General features: G+C 37.7%; 1 protein-coding gene across 1 annotated transcript; it reads right to left on the bottom strand.

The window, feature by feature from the left end:
• Positions 1–7,649: 7,649 nt before the first annotated feature.
• NPFFR2 (neuropeptide FF receptor 2) lies at positions 7,650–20,860 on the bottom strand. The gene is made up of 3 exons (XM_008157466.3): positions 20,533–20,860; positions 13,592–13,691; positions 7,650–8,892 (listed from the first exon to the last, which is right to left on the bottom strand). The coding sequence occupies exons 1-3, from the start codon at positions 20,858–20,860 to the stop codon at positions 8,136–8,138; spliced, it is 1,185 nt and encodes a 394-aa protein (XP_008155688.2). The 3' UTR covers positions 7,650–8,135.
• Between the last annotated feature and the right edge of the window lie 277 nt (positions 20,861–21,137).

The following is a 21,137-nucleotide window of genomic DNA, read 5'->3' on the forward strand; positions in this document are numbered from 1 at the left end:
CCAGGCAGCTCAACCTCAAGATGAAGCAGCACTTTAGTAAGGATGTGACATTCTAGGTAATTCACTGTTGAGTAAGGCTCTGTCTCCCTAAGAAGGGTGATCAAAAGGCCAAGATGCAGAAATAACTGCTGATGAAGTGACCTCAGTGCATAACCTGCTCTGCGAGTTACTCTTCAATTATGGGAACACATGTTCTATGCAAAAATAGTCAAGGAAACCCTTAGTTTTCTAAAATTTCTTTTTAGAGAAAGGTTTCAACTTTTTCTCTTCCTGTTCTGTTTTCCCTCATCTATACAATTTATTTTTCTCCATCATTGTTTTACTCTTCTTCAAAAAAATCCAACGGATTCGAGGTGCTTTGGTTCAGATATTCAGGTTTGTAAACTACACCAATTTCGATGATTTTTGAGATTGCATCAAGTTTTATGGGAGTTGCAAGGCTAGTATTTGAGCTCACAGTTTCACTACAATATATATTTTTTTACCCTTAACATCATATCACTGAGATACTTTCACTAACATTTCCCTTACTTAACCTATTTCATTCCACTTTTTTGTGTGTGTGCTGTGGATTATGGTGACTGATATTTCTTTTTATATTGCAGTGAATGTTTACACAAGAGTCTGACATTTAAAACCATCTATTCTTCCACACACCACTGCATTTATTTGGAATAACAAAATACTTGACCAACATTAAGTAATGTTAGTAAATTTTATTATTATATATCATATGATAGCATGTTTGAATTAATTGTCTATTTCTTAAATTTGGTCTTATCTTGTTTTACTTACTGCTGAATGATTTTCTAATTTTATGGATTTGCAATGTTTTTCCTTAAAGAGACTAAGTTTTGTTTTTACCATTTTAGATTCCAGAATTAGAGTAATTTATGTGTAGATTTATTCCTGGTAGTTTGATAAAATTGTATTTCCATGTATTAAAATGTTTCCACAATAGTGTGTTTGCTAGAGTAATAAAAATTCATAGAGATGTGTTGTAATTGTCCAAGCTTACTTAAAATTGTCTTCATAAAGCATACATTAGAATATTTATCTAATGACATATATACTTCCTATAATTTATGAGCTGCACCATGCCAATGGAATTCACTCATTCCAAAAGTAATCATCTGAACATGTAAAAAATCATTTTCTTTAGAGAACTATAGCTCTTTAGAGACCTATAATCATTTTCTTTAGAGAACTATAATTTAATAACTAAAAAGGTAAAAACAGATGTTTGAATATTACAAGATGAGATGTACTCTAATAGAAACATGATTGATTTTAAGCACTTAAGACAGAACATTTACTTATGTTCCATTAAGCCTATTTAAGGCTTTTAAATATTGATAGACTTAATGCACTATCTTTGCTCTAATCTCTCTGGTCTTTGGGTATACATAGTAAAGTTGTTACAGACTTATGCACATACAAACTCAAGTATCTTGTAATTATTTGCAACTTATATTGAAGTAGCCACAATTTTTTTATGTGTATCAGATACTGTTAGTCTCTATCTAAAATGCAATAAAAGTATAATTTCTTGTTCATCATTAAGGAAAATGAGTCAAAGAAAAACTTAGTAAATTTCCCATTGTTATGCAACTAGCAAGATACAGATTTAAAATTCCAATGCTTCAAACTCCAGTTTCTGCTCTTGATCTATACTGAACTGCCTCGAATGAGCATTAATGTTATTTTTATTTTAGGATATTGCTTACCAGCAAACAAAAATTCTTAAAAGGATATTTTAAAATAAATTGGTTATTTCTAGGGGTTTTGTCATTAGACACTCCATAATTTAAATACTGGTTTCAAAATTATTTGGGGGGGAGGGTGACTTCATTTGGACTTTCTGGCCTTCATTTTTCTTATATGTAAAATGTAGGTAATATATACTTTGCAATTATTTGAAAATTAAATGCAGTAGTGAATATAAAGTACTTATCGTACTTCTTGTCACAGAGTAAGGTCTTAATACAAGGTAACTATCACCTCAGATTGGTCTTTTAGATTTCCCATAAACAACATAGCAGGATTTTGGAGTATTTTCTTCTATTATATCTTATTAAGCATTTATACTAGTAATATATTAGTTTAAAATAATAACCCTCATAGAAGAGTATTTTCTTAAATACCATCACTAGACTAAAAATCAACTAAGATAACATAGTTTATTAATTACTTAGAACATGCTATTTAGTGGGATTCAGACTGTCTAAATGGGTTGAATTGGGATCTTTGAAATGACAACAGGATATTGTATGGTTTGCTTAAGAATTTTTCTCTCTGAAAAGTCAAAAGAATCTCAGTCTAGGTTGCTTTGCTCACTGGCTATCAATTTAAATATTACCACCCTAATCACTGTTACCATTCTTCCAAAATGTCTCATACTTCCTCCCTCAAAATAATTATCCTCTGAAAGGAGGGAGGTAAGACCATGTACACTGGTCTCCTGACATTAATTAGAGAAGGGGGCCAGATGCACCTGCACTACCGTTACCGCTGGCTTTGTGAAAAATCACATTTCCATTTCTATTCAATTTCTCTATTTTATAATTCCATTATGATAACTGACTCCTGAGTTTGTCATCACTGGTTACATAGCTGAGAGAAACACTGGGCAATGTGTGGATAAATGCCTATTTAATAAAAAGTACTATTTACATGCTGTATAGTAAATTATTATTTACCATCTTCATTGCCCATTAAAGGAACATAATCCTTAAGAGGGTTGATACTAAGTTATAAACTTGAGGAAGTTATGTGTCATAGGCATGTATTATGTGTGCCTGCTCAGCATTAACATCCATTTCCACTTTTCTAGTAGTAATGTCACACTTTTTTGGTGGGGGTATGTGTGTAGTGGAGGGCACTCGTTTCCAGGCTCTGCGTTTTGTGTGGCAATAGTCTCACACAAGATTGGGAATGAAGCTGTCAATGTTTATGTGTGTGTGTGTGTGTGTGTGTGTGTATGTATATATATATATATATATATATATATATATATATATATATAATTATAACATATATATATATAATTATAACATATATATATAATTATATATGTATATATATATATAATATATGTATATATATATATATATATGTATATATATATATATATATATATATATATATATATATATATATATATATATAATTTTTTTTTAATTGATTTTTTACAAAGAGGAAGGGAGAGGGATAGAGAGCCAGAAACATCGATGAGAAAGAGACATCAACCAGCCGCCTCCTGCTCACCCCCCACCGGGGGATGTGCCCGCAACCAATGTACATGCCCCCAACTGGAATCGAACCTGGGACCTTCCAGTCTGCAGACCGATGCTCTATCCACTGAGCCAAACCGGTTTCGGCGAAGCTGTCAATGTTTAATCTCATAAGACAAAAATGCTTTATCACAAGAAGAGTATGAACTTGGATCCAATATGGTAAGATCTAATTCTCAGATTTATATTAAAACTGAAAGGAGTTTTAGGAATAAAATAGGCAGGTTTAGGGAGTTTTAGGAATGAGGAGGGTCCATGGGGGAGGAATACACAGATGGAGACTTGAAGACGCCAGGGTGCTTATCTTACTTGTACAGAGGATGGAGAAATGCCGCAGGCAGATGGAAACATTTCTGGCCTGAGCAATTACAACAGCCATAAACCAAGGACAGACAGGGGTGTCTCAGGCCTGAGCAATTAAAGTGACCATAAGTTAGACCAAAAGGAGCCCTGACCTGAGCAGCTGGGAGAGCTATAAGATAAGGCTTTCTCTGCCAGCACAACTGGGAGAAAAACCACAAGATAAATCAGAAGTGACTCCAACCTAAACAGATAAGATGACCAAATGAGGAGAAGTGCACACATGGGGGTCCTGGGAGCTGATTCCAGGGCTAAGGTCCCATAGTAGAAAAGAAGGGTCTCCAGCCTATCTAATGCCTCAAGACAAAGAAAGCAGTGGTCCCCTTCTTAGGGGCCCCTCTGTCCGTCCAGGAGGGACAGAGTCTTAGGATTAGGAACTTAGAGGGCACCTTTCTTAGGTGGCCCCTCTGCCCCTTGGCGCCAAGAGGAACAGAGTTTTAAGCTTAGAATTTAGAATTAAGGTTTTAGAGGTTATATTTGCTTGCAATAAAGTTTCTGTACTTTTCACCTACCACCTTTTGTCTGTGGCTTCATTCTTTGAATCCATCTGGACAAGAACCTGGGAAAGAAATTACCCTGCTCAATAAAACCACCTGTATCAAAAGTATTTCGGAAAGATACAATGTTCTATTTTTATTAAAATTTCCAAGTTTTTAAGGTATGAGTCTGGTACTGTCAGAATCCAGCTGGCTGCTATAAGAAAATTATGTGCCTGAGAATTCAGTGAACGTGGAAAAGTCAGTGGCAAGAAATAGACATATTTTAGCCAACATCCTTTGAGCTCCTGGATCAAGTCACACCTGAGTTGCCTACCATTGGATATTAGGGTAATATGAGACAACCAATTCCCTGCTTAAGTTTTAAGCACAGTTTCTAGTTCATTTGCAACATAAGGAGATCCAACTAATACAGAACTATATTGGAAGAAATGAGGTGTTGCAGGTGACTCATTTAGCTAAGGATTGGGAGAATGGAAAGAGACTATTGCTAAAAGCTGAAGAACCTTGACTTGAGAAGAACTATGACTTTGCTTACTACCCATGGGATTGTAAGATTGTAACTGATAAAAAACATCTCCAAATAAATGAAGAGCTGAGATTGTTAAAGCACTAATGAAATTCTTTCTGATTTTCTGTCATTTCTTTACTCTCTTTGACAGAAGTAAAATAGCTATATAGAAAAAAATGATCTAATAAGTGTGTTTCTAAATGAAATGTCTAAATAGTCTGAAATTAGTTATGTATTATTCATCATTATATTGTCTCCCCTGCAATTTTGATGAGAAAACACATAATTTCTTTCCTTTTCCTGACAACTCCGCTGCTTGCTGGTGTTTATAAGAGAAATTGAGAGGCTAAAAAAAGTTTGATGCAGAACATCCAAGGATGTAAAAGTACAATCCGATGCAAGGGCACAGGCTTTGAACTGCATGGCGACCTGTGTCGCACTCACAGCTTACTCAGAATTTGTCTACACAAGTTTAGATAACTTACTTGCTGTCTCGGAATTCTAGTTCTCATACCTATAAAATGGGAATGAACAATACAAATGTCTATAAAATTTCTGGCATATAAGGCTTAAAAAAATTGAGTTCTTGTTATTGTTGCTATTGTGATCCACATTGTAGGTCATCTAAAGACCAGTAAGGCTTAACTCCTCATACCCTTGACAAGTTTATTTTATAGTTGCAAGGAAATGACAGAACAATTACAATATAATTGAGGTTATCATGCAAGAGGTGCACAATGCTCAAGGGAGGGAGTGAATGCCCTTGAGGAACGTATATTCCAGTTGCCAGGAGAAGACAGAATAATACCATACAGCTGAGGTTTTCATACACAAGAGGCTCACAATGCTTAGAAGAGGAAGTACACATCTCTGATTATAAGAATAAAAACAGACTTTCTGAGAGGTAGTGTTTTAATAGGCCTTGGACAAAGGGTAGACAGGCAGATAGGGGAATGAAGCAGAGAATAAATCATAAATGAAAAAAATACCACAATCTAAGCTGACCATCTTGGTTTGACTGGAGTTTAGAAAACAATTTGTGGTATAGATGCAACCAGGAGACAAGAGCTAGGCCTAGGTGAGCCTTGAGTGTCCATGAGTGCTTAATCAGGTAGAGAGCTTCTTAAGGTGTTTTTACAAAGAACACATACACATTCACCCTCTTTTTCAGGAAGATGACTCTGCCAATTATAGAAAGAATTGAAAGACAAAGCTGAAAGCCAAGATGGGACTCAGTGATGAGTTTTGTCACTGATGGGAAACAGGTATGAGGAATTGGAGGTGATAAAATGTAACTAGTTAACAGATAAGGGTATGGGACTTAGTTATGACGATTTTCAGGAACTGGTAGAATGTGAGCATGCCCATCAGAAAGTGATAGTTTCTAACAAAATAATATTCAATGTCTCAGTACACAAACTTGGACATTGTAAATGGTATTTCAGTAAATGAGGGCAGAGTTGAAAGTATAGTTGGACCTGGTTCATTTACACATGTTAACTGCTCTCCCTGCCAAGCAGCCCTTATTCTCACAATATATTGTACATTGCTTCCTTGTCAAGCAGGAGGAGCTAACTCCAAGGTCACAAGGACAAGTTATGGGTTTATTGTGCGGAAGGAGGGCCTTTAAGAAAGTTGCGACCATCTGCTCATGCCTAAAAGCCTGGTTGCACAAGGTGTTATCTGAGACAGAAGAAACACACCGTTTCTTCCTCAGTTCCCTGAAAGAGCCTCTCCCCTACTCATTAGCTACATAAAAACTCCCTACTTTTGCCTTTTGGGGAAGACAAATTTCAGAGATCTTGCTCTCCACTCCTCTTGCTCTGGCCAAATCAAATAAACCGTTCTGTCTCCCAGCACTGGTATTTCAGTGTATGGTTTTAACTGCACACTAGGCACATGAACCTGAATTTGGAAGATTGCACAACAAAACTTCATAAAGTTTCCCTCCCTCACTGCAGGAAATAGCACTTGCATATTCAAATATCACTAATCTTAATTCAATTAAAAACTCAACAATTACTTTCTCAAAGGCCTATAATGTTGAAAAGCTTTTAGACTGAACTACATAAATGACTTGAAAAACACAATAGTTCCAAGACCAGAGATTTATTTTTATTTGCCAGACTGTTATTTTATAATTCCCAATTTTCTAGGGACTTTATATCCCCTTAAAAGCTAGCATTTACAACTATCATCAACATAATTATTATAACACAGGGGAATTCAGGGGGTTGCAATTCTCTTTATAATAGTAGTCCCAATTTACTAAACCAGTAAGAGTGCTGGATTTAAATGCGCTCGGTAGAAAATTTGGAATAATTGGTTTGGCTCTGTACAGACTTTATAGGAGTCTTAGATGATTTTTTAAATATATTTTTATTGATTTCAGAGAGGAAGGGAGAGGGGAGAGAGAGAGAAACATCAATGACGAAAAAGAATCATTGATTGGCTGCCTTCTGCATGCCCCCTACTGGGGATTGAGCTGGCAACCCCGGGCATGTGCCCTTGGCCAGAATCGAACTTGGGACCCTTCAGTCCACAGGCTGACACTCTATCCACTGAGCCAAACTAGCTAGGGTCTTAGAGGATTTTGAGTGTCCCCGATAAAGCACTTCAAAAGAGAGCTGCCATTATTCTGCCAACTGCTCCACTGAGAGATTTCCTTTTTTGTGTCACATATTCTATTAACAAGGGAATTAAATTGGGTCCTGAATCACCTCTGTAAGAAACATGGACTTAGGTAGGGCATAAACCTCATTTATAAAAATATCAAAAATCCGACAGTAACTCCTATGGAACAATGCTATGATTTTACCAACTATAACTATATTCTTTAAAAGAAAAAAAAAACTTTTAAATACAAATAAATGACAATATCCCTCTATTTGCAATTATAGTTCTCATTTCTAAAAAAGATAAGTACATTTTAAAAGCACAAAGAGACAATTTTTAATCTAAAATTTCAAATAGAAAAGCAAAGGGAGACTTGACAAAATGTACTCTCATGCAAAGAACTACCAATTTATCACCATATGGGAACTCTGGGTGTGTGCATGCACGCACACATATGCATTCATGTGTGCATGTATCAATAGACATAATACACATGCCTGTCTCATACACAAGTAGTTAAGTTGAAAAGGTCAAGCTTTGCAATACATTTCTAGAAAATAGATTTATCCAGGCAAACATATTCGTCATTTGATATATTTTACATGCTGCAAGATTGGTTATGAACATAAAACCATTTTGTTTACTTTTTTTTTTCCCCCAGAGAGGGCTTTCTCTACATGTTTTCTTTGGAACATTATTAGAAACAACTGAAGTACAAAACTATAGGTAGCAATAGCATTTCAATATATAACACAGTAGAGTTGAAATCACCACCCCAGCTCTTTTTAAATCTCATTGCTATTGGTAGCTCCTCCTCATTCTTCCATCAATTTCTGTTTGGGGTTATCCACACTGTTTCTAAAGAAAATTTTCCTCATGCGTGTCTTGAATTGTAGGTTCGTGGGCTAACTGATGAGATGTATTTATGACCACATTGTTTTCGGCTCGTAGGGCAAAGGCTTCCTTGGACTGTGCTCTTTTTTGGCAGAACTGGAGGTGAAAAGCATCTTCAAAACCCCGGCGAAAGTTCTCATTGAAGAAACCATAAATGATGGGGTTGATGCTGCTGTTGCAAAAGGCCAGCCAGTGTGCAAAAGGGTAGATGTAGATGTTGATGACCTGTAGTTCATTTGGAGACAGTTCAGCGTAGTCTGAGAGCATCATCAGAGTCCACAAGGGCAGCCAGGAGAGAATAAAAAGTAGGGCCACAATCAGGAGCATCTTAATGACCTTCTGCTTCTTCTTGGACACCACGTGCCACTGCTTCTGGTTCTGCTTGCCTGTGTGAGGCACTGGCACCTTGAAGAGTGAAATTCCAATCCTCCCATACATGATGACAATGAGGGACAGGGGAGCCAGGTAGATATTAGCAAATAGCACAGTGGTGTAGATCTTCCTCATTTCCTTATTTGGCCAGTCTTCCCAGCACCAGTAGACTGGCATGGTTTTATTCTCAGAGTTGAGTTTCACTCGGTAATATTTGTCTTCTTGTACATGTAACATTATTGCAGATGGGGAAATAATGGCAATGGCCAGGATCCAGATGATCACAATAATGACAACTGCTGTCTTGATAGAGAGCTTTGGTTTAAAAGGGTAGACAACACTCCGAAACCTGTAATTAAAGGCAAATATCAGTTGAGGCAGTGCCTCATAACTTCTGACTTGTGAATTACATTTATTTAAGTAATTCCCACATTCTTCTCAAAAACATATAAAGTTACCATTAGTAGTAGAAAGGCATGCATTGCCATTTTCTGTAATTAATATGAAATACATTTCAATTGAAAATATAAATAAGTGGAGTATATCAGACACTATTATTAATAAAAGTAATAGTGGTAACTATTATGTATTGAGCATGAATATGTAATACTCTCTTCCATTCTTTTCCATTGATTTGCATGAATTATCTCTTTAAGCGTCATAATTTAAAAATGGGAAAACAGGCTTAGAAAAGGTAAAGATATTGCCCATAATTACACATAATTGTTACACAAGTAGTTTACCTCCAAAGCCCTATTCTTCAACTCTTCTTCTTCATGCCCTTCTGTGGCCCTCTCCCATGTTAACTGTGTGCTTGGCCATGTAACTTGCCTTGGCCAATGGGACATCGGCAAGCATGACATAAACAGAAGCTTTTTATGCCCTTGTATATTGGGGCTTGTCCTTTTGGAATGCTTCCTCTTGAAAGCCAGCTACCAGGTTGTAAAGAAGCTTGAATTAGATGAGAGACTGTGGGAGAAAGAGCCTGGGGCATGAGAGGCTGGTCATCCGGAATGATCCAGCCCCAGTTTAGCTCCCAGGGTAATGCTGCAGCAGAACTGATTTCAGCTACAGCACACTGAGCAGAACCACAAGAGGCAATCAACCAATCTACAGAATCATGAATAATACTAAAGAATTATTGTTTTAAGCCACTATGTGTTTTGGTGGTTTGCTTCGCAGCTATGAAAGTCGAGTTTCTATTATGAATTCTGATTATGCACCTTCCCAAAGGTCTATGTCCTCTGGTGAACATAAAAATTCAGCATCAGTATGTAGAGTGAGTCTGACTCATTTTACTGTTATTTTGTTCTTATGATTCTTCATGTTACTATTACTGATACTCATTGTGTTAATTATAAAATAATCATACCATTATGCAATTGTATAACATTTTATAGTTTTCAAGTTACTATCACTCATTTAATCTTCTTTGGTTTTTGTGTTGACTCTATACAACATAAATGTTATGAAAATTATTACTTTCCAGATCTGCACTTAAGAAAACAGAGCTTTTACATGGTTCAGCGGCAACTCAAATTAATTTATCTGACATAACTTCATGTAATGAGTAGTCAGCTTGAGCTTTGACTGCTCTATTGTCCTTTAGAACTACTTCATCACATGCATAAGGTCTTCTGTCTTAACCTCCAAGCTTTCTTCTAGTTTTCTGATCAGTGAATCCTCCCATTTACTCATCATTCAATTACCAGTAACTTCATAGGCACAATTCTAGATGTTTTGCTCTTTTTGTAAACCAGCTATGAGAACCACAAATATTTTATTTATTTGTTCATTCAACAAATATATGCATCAGAAAGGCAAAGATGAATAATAAAGAGAATGCTCCCTGCCAGGAAATTAGTCAATGAAAATACTGTGTACTTTTCCTGGTCTTGCTAGGGTTTGATCTTGGCCAGTGCATTAGTCAAGGTTCTCCAGGGAAACAGAACCAACAGGATGCATAGATATATTGAAAGATGTTTATTATAAGGAATTGACTCATGCAATTATGTAAATGAGAAGTCCCGAGGTCTGCAGTTGGCAAAATGGGAAAATCAAGTCCGAAGGCCTGAGAAGCAGATGAACCATTGATGTAAGTGCCAATCTAAAAGATAGCAGGCTCAAGAGCCCAAAAGAACTGATGTTTCATTTTCATTCTGAAGGCAGGAAAAGACTGATGTCCCAGATCAAAAATCAGGCTGAAGTTTTCTCTTACTTGTAGGAAGGTCAGTCTTTTTGTTCTATTCATGTCTTCAACTGATTGAATAAGGGCCAGCCACTACAGGGAGGGCAATCTTCTTTGCTCCATCGATTTACTCTATTCTTTTGATTCAATCTCATAAAAAATACCCTCAGTTCAAAGCACTGGTCATAAGGATGCTCAATAAACTTAGATGAACTCAGTGAGAACATTAACAAAGAGATAGGAAGCATAAAAATGGAGATAGAAAACATAAAAAAGAGAAAGTCAGAAATGAAGACTACAATAGCTGAAATAAAGAATATATTAGAGGAAATCAACAGTAGATTAAATGAAATAGAGTACATAATCAGCAATTCTGAAGACAAGGTAGTGGGAGAAACCTAATAAAAACAGCAGAAAACAAAAAGAATCAAATAGTGAGATAATTTAAGAAACTTCTGGAACAACATCCAGCATAACAATATTTACATCATAGGGGTATAGGAAGAAGAGAGAGCAAGGGATTGAAAACCTATTTGAAGAAATAATGACTAAAAACTTTCCTAATCTACACAAGTTCAGGAAGCACAGAGAGTTTCAAACAAAATGAATGCAAAGAGGCCCACATCATAATTAAAATGTCAAAGGTTAAAGACAAAGAGAGATTCTTAAAAGCAGCAAAAGAAAAGCAGTTATTTAACTACAAGGAAGCTCTCTTAAGACTGTTGAGCTGATTTCTTAACAGACACTTTGCAGGCCAGAGGGGATTAGCATGAAATATTCAAAATGATAAAAAGCAAGGACTTACAAACAAGACTACTCTTCCCAGGAAGGCTAACATTTAGAATAAAAGGAGAGATAAAAAGCTTTGAAGACAAGAAAAAGCTACAGGAGTTCAGCACAACCAAACCAGTATTACAAGAAATTTTAAAGGCCCTGCTTTAAGAAAAAGAAAGATTAAAAATATGAAAACTAAAATAGCAATTACTAGATACCTATAATTACTTTAAATGTAAATGGATTAAATATTCTAATAAAAAATGTAGGGTGCCCGAGTGGATAAAAAAACAAGACTCAGACATATGCCGCCTATGAGAAATCTACTAGATTGAAAGACACATACAGACTGAAAGTAAAAGAATGGAAAAAGATATTTTATACAAATGGAAATGAATAAAAGCTGGTGTAGCAGTACTTATATCAGACAAAATAGATTTTAAAGTAAGGACAATAACAAGAGACAGAGAAGGACATATCACAATGAGAAAGGGATCAATCCAATAAGAGGATATAACCCTTGTAAACATCAATGCACACAATTCAGGAGCACTTAAATATATAAAACAAATATTGATAGACAAAAAGGAAAAGATTGACAGTAATCATAGAAGACTTTAACACACCATTGACATCAAATGGTAGATCATTCAGACAGAAAGTCAATAAGGAAAGAGTGGCCTGATTTCATGGATTTAATTGATATTTTTAGACCATTTTACCCCAAAGAAGCAGAATATACATTTTTTCAAGCGCACATGAAACATTTTCCAGGATAGACAACATGTTAGGCTATAAAACAAGTGTCAACAAATTTAAAAAGACTGAAATCATATCAAGCATCTTCTCCAATCACAATGGTATGAAACTATATATATCAATTACAAGAAAACCTGAAAAATACACAAATACATGGAGTCTAAATAACATGCTACTAAACAATGAATGGGTTAACAACAGGATCAAGGAAAAAATCAAAAGATACCTTGAGACAAATAAAATCAAAACACATGACTCAATCTATAGGACACAACAAACGAAGTTCTAATAGGGAAATTCATAGCAATATAGGCCTACCTAAAGAAAGAAAGAAAAAGCTTCAATAAACCATTTATCTTTATACCTAAAGAAACTAGAAAAGGAACAAACAAAGCCCAGAGTGAATAGAAAAAAGCAAATAAATATCAGAGCATAAATAATCAAAATAGAGCCTAAAAGAAAACATATAAAAGAGCAATAAGCCCTTGTTGGTGTTGCTTAGTGGTTAGAGCGTTGGCCTGCACACCAAAGGTTCCTGGGTTCAATTCCCAGTCAAAGGCACATACCTGGGCTGTGGGTTCGCTCCCACCTCTGGTCAAGCATGTGTGAGAGGCAACTAGCTGATGTGTCCCTCTGACATCAATGCTCCTCTTCCCCCCCCCCCCCCCGTCTCTCTTTCTCTCCCTCTCTCTCTCTTTCTCTCACCCGCTCTTCTTCTCCCCCTTCCCTTCTACTCTCTCTGAAAAGCAATGAAAAAAATATCCTCAGGTGAGGGGGGAAAATAGATCAATGAAACCAAGAGCTAATTTCTTGAATTAAAAAAATTAAGATAAATACAATTAATAAATCTTTAGCCTCTTTAGTGTGAGGGTGTGATAGTCAATTTGTATTTCATTCAGAAAAAAAGAGTATGCAAAAAAATAATAATAATTTAGTCTTATAGTAACAGGACATAGTAAATTTAGAAACTTAATGTAAAAAAATACCTTTGGTATAGAATGGTTAGTATATGTTTAAATTTATTCTCTCTACCTGTAAACCAAATAAACTAGATCTACATAGTAAGTTCTTAGAAACAGATTAAAACAGTGTAAATAATGATGGAAACAATATATTAATATTAAAAATAGAATCTATCAAGTTCTTATGTCAATAATTATACTACATTTTATGTTTTTTGATCTGTGTGTGTGTATATGTGTGTATTCTCTTTATACAGATTCTATTATACACATAACCCATTTAATAGGTTATACACTTCTCCAGTTAGGTGGGTTAGTTGCAGACTTGCACATTTTTCTGGATTCAGGTTGTGGTGCTGACTTACCTATCCACTGCTATTGCAACCAACGTGAAGACAGAAGCCGCAACGGATATTCCCTGAACCAAACCACTGATTTTGCACATTGTGCTTCCAAATGGCCATCCTGAAAGGAAAAAGGAACAGTTTAGTCTTGAAAAAAACATAATTTTTTACAATTTCACTGAAAATATAAACAGAAAGGCATGAAATCAAGACTGATGTAACTTTTCTAAATGGTATCCATGGAACAATTAATGTTTCCCATTATTTTTATTAGTATCTTCAGAGCTCTGTTTTTTGTGTTTTGTTTTTTTTATTCAGCATACTAACAATATCAAAACATTCTAGGCATGATCACCTACAAGCCCAGTCGCCCCAACTGCCCTCCTCTGTTGGCCTGGTCACCCCTAACTGCCTTCCCCTGCAGGCCTGGTCACCCCAAACTACCCTCCCCTGCAGGCCTGGTCGCCCCTAACTGCCCTCCCCTGCTGGTCTGGTTGCCCCCAACTGCCCTCCCCTGAAGGCCTGGTTGCCCCCAACTGCCCTCCCCTGGTGGCCCGGTCACCCCTAACTACCCTCCCCTGCTGGTCTGGTCGCCCCCAACTGCCCTCCCCTGAAGGCCTGGTTGCCCAACTGCCCACCCCTGCCAGCCTGGTTGCTCCTAACTGCCCTCCCCTGCTAGCCTGATTGCCCACAACTGCCCTATCCTGCCAGCCATCTTGTGGCAGCCATCTTGTGACCACATGGGGATGGTCATCTTGTGTGAGGGTGTGATGGTCAATTTGCATAGTACCTCTTTATTATATAGGATGCCCTATAAATGAATAAAAAAGGGAGAAATTTATTTTCTAATTTGGAAATGTACCCTATAAATTATGAGGAGCTACAGAAAAAATAAAATTAATTTTTATCTATAATAATAAAAGCATAATATGCTAATTAGACTGGACGGCTGAACAACCTTCTGGATAGATTTTGTGCATTGGGCCTCTAGTTTATACATAATGTAATGATACATATTAACATAGAGGTACTTTGTTATGTGATAAATGTTTGTGCCATCCCCAATTATATACTTAAGCCTTAAACCCCCAAGTGATGATATTTGGAGATTCAACCTTTTACAAGTAATTAGGTTTATTTTTTCCATTTTATTTATTTATTTTCCCTTTTTTATTAAGTGTATTGGGATGGCATTGGGGTGACATTGGTTAATGTGATCATACATGTATCAGGTGTGGGTTTCTATTAGATATTGATGAGGCCATGAGGGTTTTGCCCACATGATAGGATTTATAAGAAGAAGAAGAAAGAAAGAGCTCTCTCCACATGCTCTGAGGAAAGGCCCTGTGAACACACAGCAAGAGGGTAGCTATCTACAAACCAGGAAAAGTACTCTCACTAAGAACCTAACCATGCTGGCACCCTGATCTTGAACTTCAAACCTCCAGAATGGTGAGAAAATAAAATTCTGCTGGTTAAGCCCCATCTATGGTATTTTGTTATAGCAGCAAGAGCTGACTAAGATATCCTTTCAGAATAAAGAGTACTCTGCATGAACAAAAGTAGTCTATTTGAATTCCTTCTTAAGTGAACTTCAGTTACCAGAATGTTTATAAAAGAAATTATAAGATTATTATAGCAGTTTGATATTCTAAACACCCATCTGCTACTATAGGGAAGTATTTATTCTTTCACTAGCAGATATTCTAATTTCCCAAATGATGAATGCTACATATTTCTCAAGTTTTGAAAATTTATCTCTTAAAAATATCCTATAATTTATTTTAAAAGACATTCTTACCTAATCAAAAATATTACTAGTGACCTAAATAGTCCACATATATCTTTACAAACACACTTGTAATTCATCCAGACCATTTGCAATAGGAGCCTGAGTGACTCTACTGAGTAAACCAAAAGAGAGCATGTCTTCCCAGTCCTAAAATTTGGTTGTTTGCTTTAGTATTATTTTTTAAACAAAAAATGCAAAAGAGAATGTGTACAGCCATTGATTGAAAATTAAAGAATAAGCATACAATTTATCTCATCTCTCTCCCCAACTCCACTGAAATGATAGCACTAGGACAAAAATAACATAAATCCATAGAAACTGAGATGGCAGATACTACTGAAAGTAGAGTTGGGCAAACAACATGATTGGCTGAATTATGTATAAATGGCTTTTTCTCAGGTGGGAAGAAGAATGGAGGTTACTCACTAAGGAGGTAGAAGCACTGTGGTTCTAGACTCTGTGTCACTAGATACAGGTGGAATGGGTATCCCAAAGATGCAGAATTAAATGAAAGCAAACACTCTGAATGCAATACTGTTGGCCCATTCAGTGTGGAGTGCAATGGTCAGTCAGCCTTGTATACTATGGCAGTAGATCAGATAATTTCCTTTTGGGAAAATGACCCTTCCAAGAACAGTGACATGCAGATCTTAACAGTTGTGGCCCAGACTAATGAAGCTGAGGGTAGTCCTAACATGAACCCTCATACATGCAGAAGTTCAAGGCAGCACTATAGTGCTTCATTCTGAAACACAAGCAGCTAAGTAGCAGTCGACATTAGGGAAAAAGCAAATATAAGAAGAGTCTAAAACAAACTGTAAAAAGAGATTTAGGAAAAAACCAGTATGAGTCAGACAGATGAAAAAAAAGAAACAAACACAAATCATTATTAATGACCTTAAAGATATAACACATTTTATCCATGAAACATGTACATGAGAGTATAAGAAACACAGAATATAAAAGCAGATCAAAGATTTTAAAATATGATAACAGAAATGAAGAACTCAACATAAAGTCTGAAAGAGAAAGTTAAGAAAATATTTGAAAAGTAGAACAATAAGGAGCAGAAATTTTAAGAAAAAAAGATCTCAAATATCTTATTAACTGGAGTTGAAGAAAGTAAAACAATAAAGACTTCTACAAGAAAGTTCCCCAGGATATAAGAGAATTCTTTTCTTTTTTTTTCTAAAAATGACCTAGTTTGTGTCCACCACAATAAATGAAAAATAAAAAAGATACTCCAAGGCATAACTGCCTGAAATTCAGAACACTGAAGATAAAGAAAAGCCCTGAGAACTTTCAGGAAGAACAACAACATAACAAATCATGAGCATAAATATCAAGAGACAACCAGCATTTGAATTTTTCAGCAGTAATATCAGGTTTTGAAATAAAAATAGAGCAGTCTCTTTAAATGCTTTGAAGGGGAAAAATGTCCAACCTAGAATACTTTATATATCTAACTAGTCACATATGAAGGAAGAATAAAGCTTTGTGCAGATCTACAAGATTTTAAACATTTTAATCTCAATTCACCCTCTCTCTGGAAGATAACAGAAATAAAAGGAGAACAAAGAAATGGCATCCAGACAACAGAGGATTGGGAAAGGTAAAGAGATTGTTAGGGTGTCAGTGAAGGGACATTGCAGAGCAGGAGCTGAGCTCCCTGCCTGGAAGGCACTGTGCCTTGATAGGAACAAAACATTGAAGAGTGTCTGGTGGGTATTTCCAGGAAAAAAAAAAAAAAGATGCAATTTATGCATTATGTACCATGTTTGAAAGTACTGACAAGAAATCAACACTCCTGGATGTTTATTTGAAGATACATTACTACCAGGTACACACCCCAAATTAAACAAATCAAAATATGATACCCTTGTTAAACCCAGGAAAATAAAAATCCTAATATATGAAAAGCCAGGGGCCATCACGACCAAAACAACCAGATGGACGACTGAACGCAGGCTGTGTGGGGCAACCAAGCCAGCAGGGGGGTTAGTGAGGGACGACTGAACAGCAGACTGTGTGGGGTAGCCAGGCTGGCATGGGGGCAGTTGGGGCAACCAGGCCAGCAGGGAGTAGTTGGGGGCAACCAAGTTGGCAGGGGAGGCAGTTGGGGGTGACCAGGCTGGCGGGAGGGGGCAGTTGGGGCTACCAGGCCAGCAGGGGGGACAGTGAGGGGTGACCAAGCTGGCAGGGGGGGGAGTTAGGGGCGACTAGGCAGGCAGGCAGGCAGGCAGATGAGCAGTTAGGAGTCAGTGGTCCCAGATTGTGAGAGAGATGTATGACTGCCAATTTAGGCCCAATCCGAGGGTTCCTGGATTGGAGAGGTGCAGACTGGGCTGAGGGGACCCACCCCTCCCTGCACAAATTTTGTGCACTGGGCCTCTAGTTATCTTATAAGAGAAAAATTGCTATCATAGCACTCCCCTTGGCTCATCAGGGGTAAGATACATATAATAACAGGAATGTATAATCTGAATAGTGATTCAATAAAATCTATTATATATTGAGAGAGTAAGAGTAGGAAAGAGTGTGAACATATATTAGTGTGAATGTACACTTGTGGTTTTGTATGTATATGTGTGATTGCATTTGTACAGAATTTCAGCTACTCTTGTTGCTCCCCACTTCACACTCAATAGCATCTGACATGCAGTTTCTGTGGATTTATGTTCTTTTGCCCTAATGCTGTCATTTCAGGGGAGTCTGGTAAGGACAACTACTTCTTCTGGTAGAAGAGGATTATGAAAGTAAATTACATCTCTACAGTATGAAGACAACACATTATAATGAAAACATATTAGTTAGAAATATGATAGTCATTACCAAAAATAAAGTCAAAATCGCTCAATGTTGCTGCCTCATAGAATGCAAATCAGAGGGAAGGAAGAGTAATGTATATGGAAAATTTTGAAATAATAATTTAATTATAAATATTTACAGAGGGAATATTGAGAGCATTTGTTATTTGTGACTAGGTTTCTTGAGAACAATAGTACTCATTTTTATCAATTCTTTTTGTCTAACACAGTACTTTGAAATTGAACATCCTTTTAAATATCATTATTTAATGATAAATATCACAAATACACAGAATCTATGAAGAAGAGGTGTTCTGAACTCCCACTCCAGAGAAAGGAAGGAAATGGTTGAATCCTGTAGAGAAATCTCTTATTCTTCAGTAAATTGATGTTGAATGTTATGAAAAGATAAGAACTATGATATGGCTCATGCTCCTCTAATTTTTTTTATATGTTCCTATTATTTCAGTTTTTTCTTATATATTAGGAATATAAATATCTTGAATACAATTCATTAATTAGTAACAAATACTTGTTAAGCAGGTACTATGTATCAAAACTCTACTGGGAGTTGGAGATATACTGTTCTTATACTTTCATAGTATATAATGTAGTGCAAAAAAAAGTAGTAATGCAGGCCCAGAAATAATCTAGGGTAGTACCTATTACTTACTTATTTTGCACATGTAAATTACCACTGATGAAATGTCCACATTTTGAGAACTCAGTGGGACTGCTGCTCCATCTTACATCAAAAACTGTTGGAAATCTCCCTAGCTAACCACAGAGGGTCTAAATATATATTTATACTAGTGGCCCGATGCACAAAATTTGTGCATGGGGGTGGTGTCCCTCAGCTCAGCCTGCACCCTCTCCAATCTGGGACCCTCAGGAGATTGGGCCTAAACCAGCAGTGGGACATCCCTCTTGCAATCTGGGACTGCTGGCTCCTAACCACTCACCTGCCTGCCTGCCTGCCTGATTTCCCCTAACCACTCTGCCTGCTGGCCTGCTCACCTCCGCTGGCCTGATCACCCCCAACTGCCCCTCCCTGCTGGCCTGCTCACCCCAACTGCCCCCCTCTCCCCCCCGCCGGCCTGATCACCCACAAATGCCATTCCATCCTGGCCTGATCACCCATAACTGCCATCCCATCCTGCCCTAATCACCCATAACTGCCCTCCCCTCTTGGCCTCTAACCTCCTCTACCTCGGCCCCACCACCATGGCTTTGTCCAGAAGAACATCCGCAAGGTCTCCTGGAAGGTCTCCCAGTCTAATTAGCATATTACCCTTTTATTAGTATAGATAGAGGCCTGGTGCATGGCTGGGGTTGGCTGGTTTGCCCTGAAAGGTGTCCTGGGTAAGGGTGGGGGTTCCCTTGGGGGGTGGGGCAGCCTGAGCGAGGGGCCTGTGGTGGTTTGCATGCCAGCCACGCCCCCATTGGGGTACGGGTCCCATTGGGGATAGTGCTGGCCTTGGCAAGGGGCTGGGGCAGTTTGCAGGCCAGCCATGCCCCCATGGGGTGAGGGATCCCGCTGGGGGGATATGGCCAGCCTGGGTGAGGGGCTGAGGGCTGTTTGAAGCCTGGCCACGCCCCCCAGCAGGGACCCAAACCCTGATAGTGGCCAACCTAGGTGAGGGGCTGAGGGCCATTTGAAGGCCCCTCCCACGGTGGACGGCCCAGGCGACCCAAGCCTTCCACACACTCAGGCCAGCTCCGTGGCCGCCGCCCACAGGCCTCTCCTTCAGGCACCGGCCAGGGCAGGTGGGAAGCTTGGCTTCCTCCATCACCGGGGGCAACCCACTCTGGTTGACTCTTCCTTCCACCCACTCTGGCTGACTCTGTGGCCACCTCCATCTTTGCCCCGCGAATTTGCATATTCTCTCCTGAAGGGCTGTGGGCGTTGTAGAGTGATGATCAATTAGCATATTTCTCTCTTTTTTGTGTAGGTTAGGTTAAAGAGGATGCATTAATTGAAACCAGCCTGATCAGTTCCTTGAACTTTACAGTTCATAATATTCTCAATAATATTTCTACCATATTATGTTTGCTCTGAATTTTATTAAGCAAATTCAGTCTTCGGTAATATGTGCTAGATCTCACTCTCTGGTGACCTTCAGTGAACACTGTAAGGTGAAGGGATTAAGATGTACAAATTGGCAGTTACAAAATAGTACAGCAAAGGGAATATAGCCAGTAACTTAGTAATCACTATATATGATGCAGAGTTGGTACTAGACTTATTGGGAGGATGACCTTGTAAGTTATATAAATGTCAATGAATGGATTACTGAGCCATGGCTGCAGGGAGATGGGACATTTTCTCATATCATAAGTGCACTCTATACAAGTCAACATACCTGCTATAATGTTGTCCAGAAGCGTGATAGGCATACAGAATATGCCAACTAGCAAATCGCTTATGGCCAGGTTCAAGATGAAGAGATTAGTGACTGTGTGCATATGTTTGTTCCTCATTACAATGAAGCAGACCACTGTATTTCCCACCATGCACAGGAAGAAGATCAGAAAGTAGGAAATAATGAAGACCGCTGCCACTTGAGCATGATGAAGATAGTAGTTCACGTAGGTAATATTGATGTCTGAGTATAGATTAGGCTTTGTGTCATTGACACTCAAAATATAATGCCAGTTTTCTGAAAAGTTCGAGTCCCACTTTTCACTCATGATGGACCTGAACAAAGGAGACAGAAAAGTAAAAACATAATTAGAGTTTAAGAGGGATAATTTTAAATGATATAAAAGTGTGGAGGCTTTCTATAATAATCCATAAGTTTTACATGAAATTGAGCTATAAATAAGGTATTCAAAGTATTAAGATTTTAACCCATATCATTTTAAAAGTCCACTTGTGCCATAAGTAACACATTATTCTATTTTTATTTCCTCAATATACTCTATTAGAGGCCCGGTGCATGAAATTTGTGCACTGGGGGAGGAGGTT

The sequence above is a fragment of the Eptesicus fuscus genome, chromosome 2 (genome assembly GCF_027574615.1).
Source record: "Eptesicus fuscus isolate TK198812 chromosome 2, DD_ASM_mEF_20220401, whole genome shotgun sequence".
NCBI lineage: Eukaryota > Metazoa > Chordata > Mammalia > Chiroptera > Vespertilionidae > Eptesicus > Eptesicus fuscus.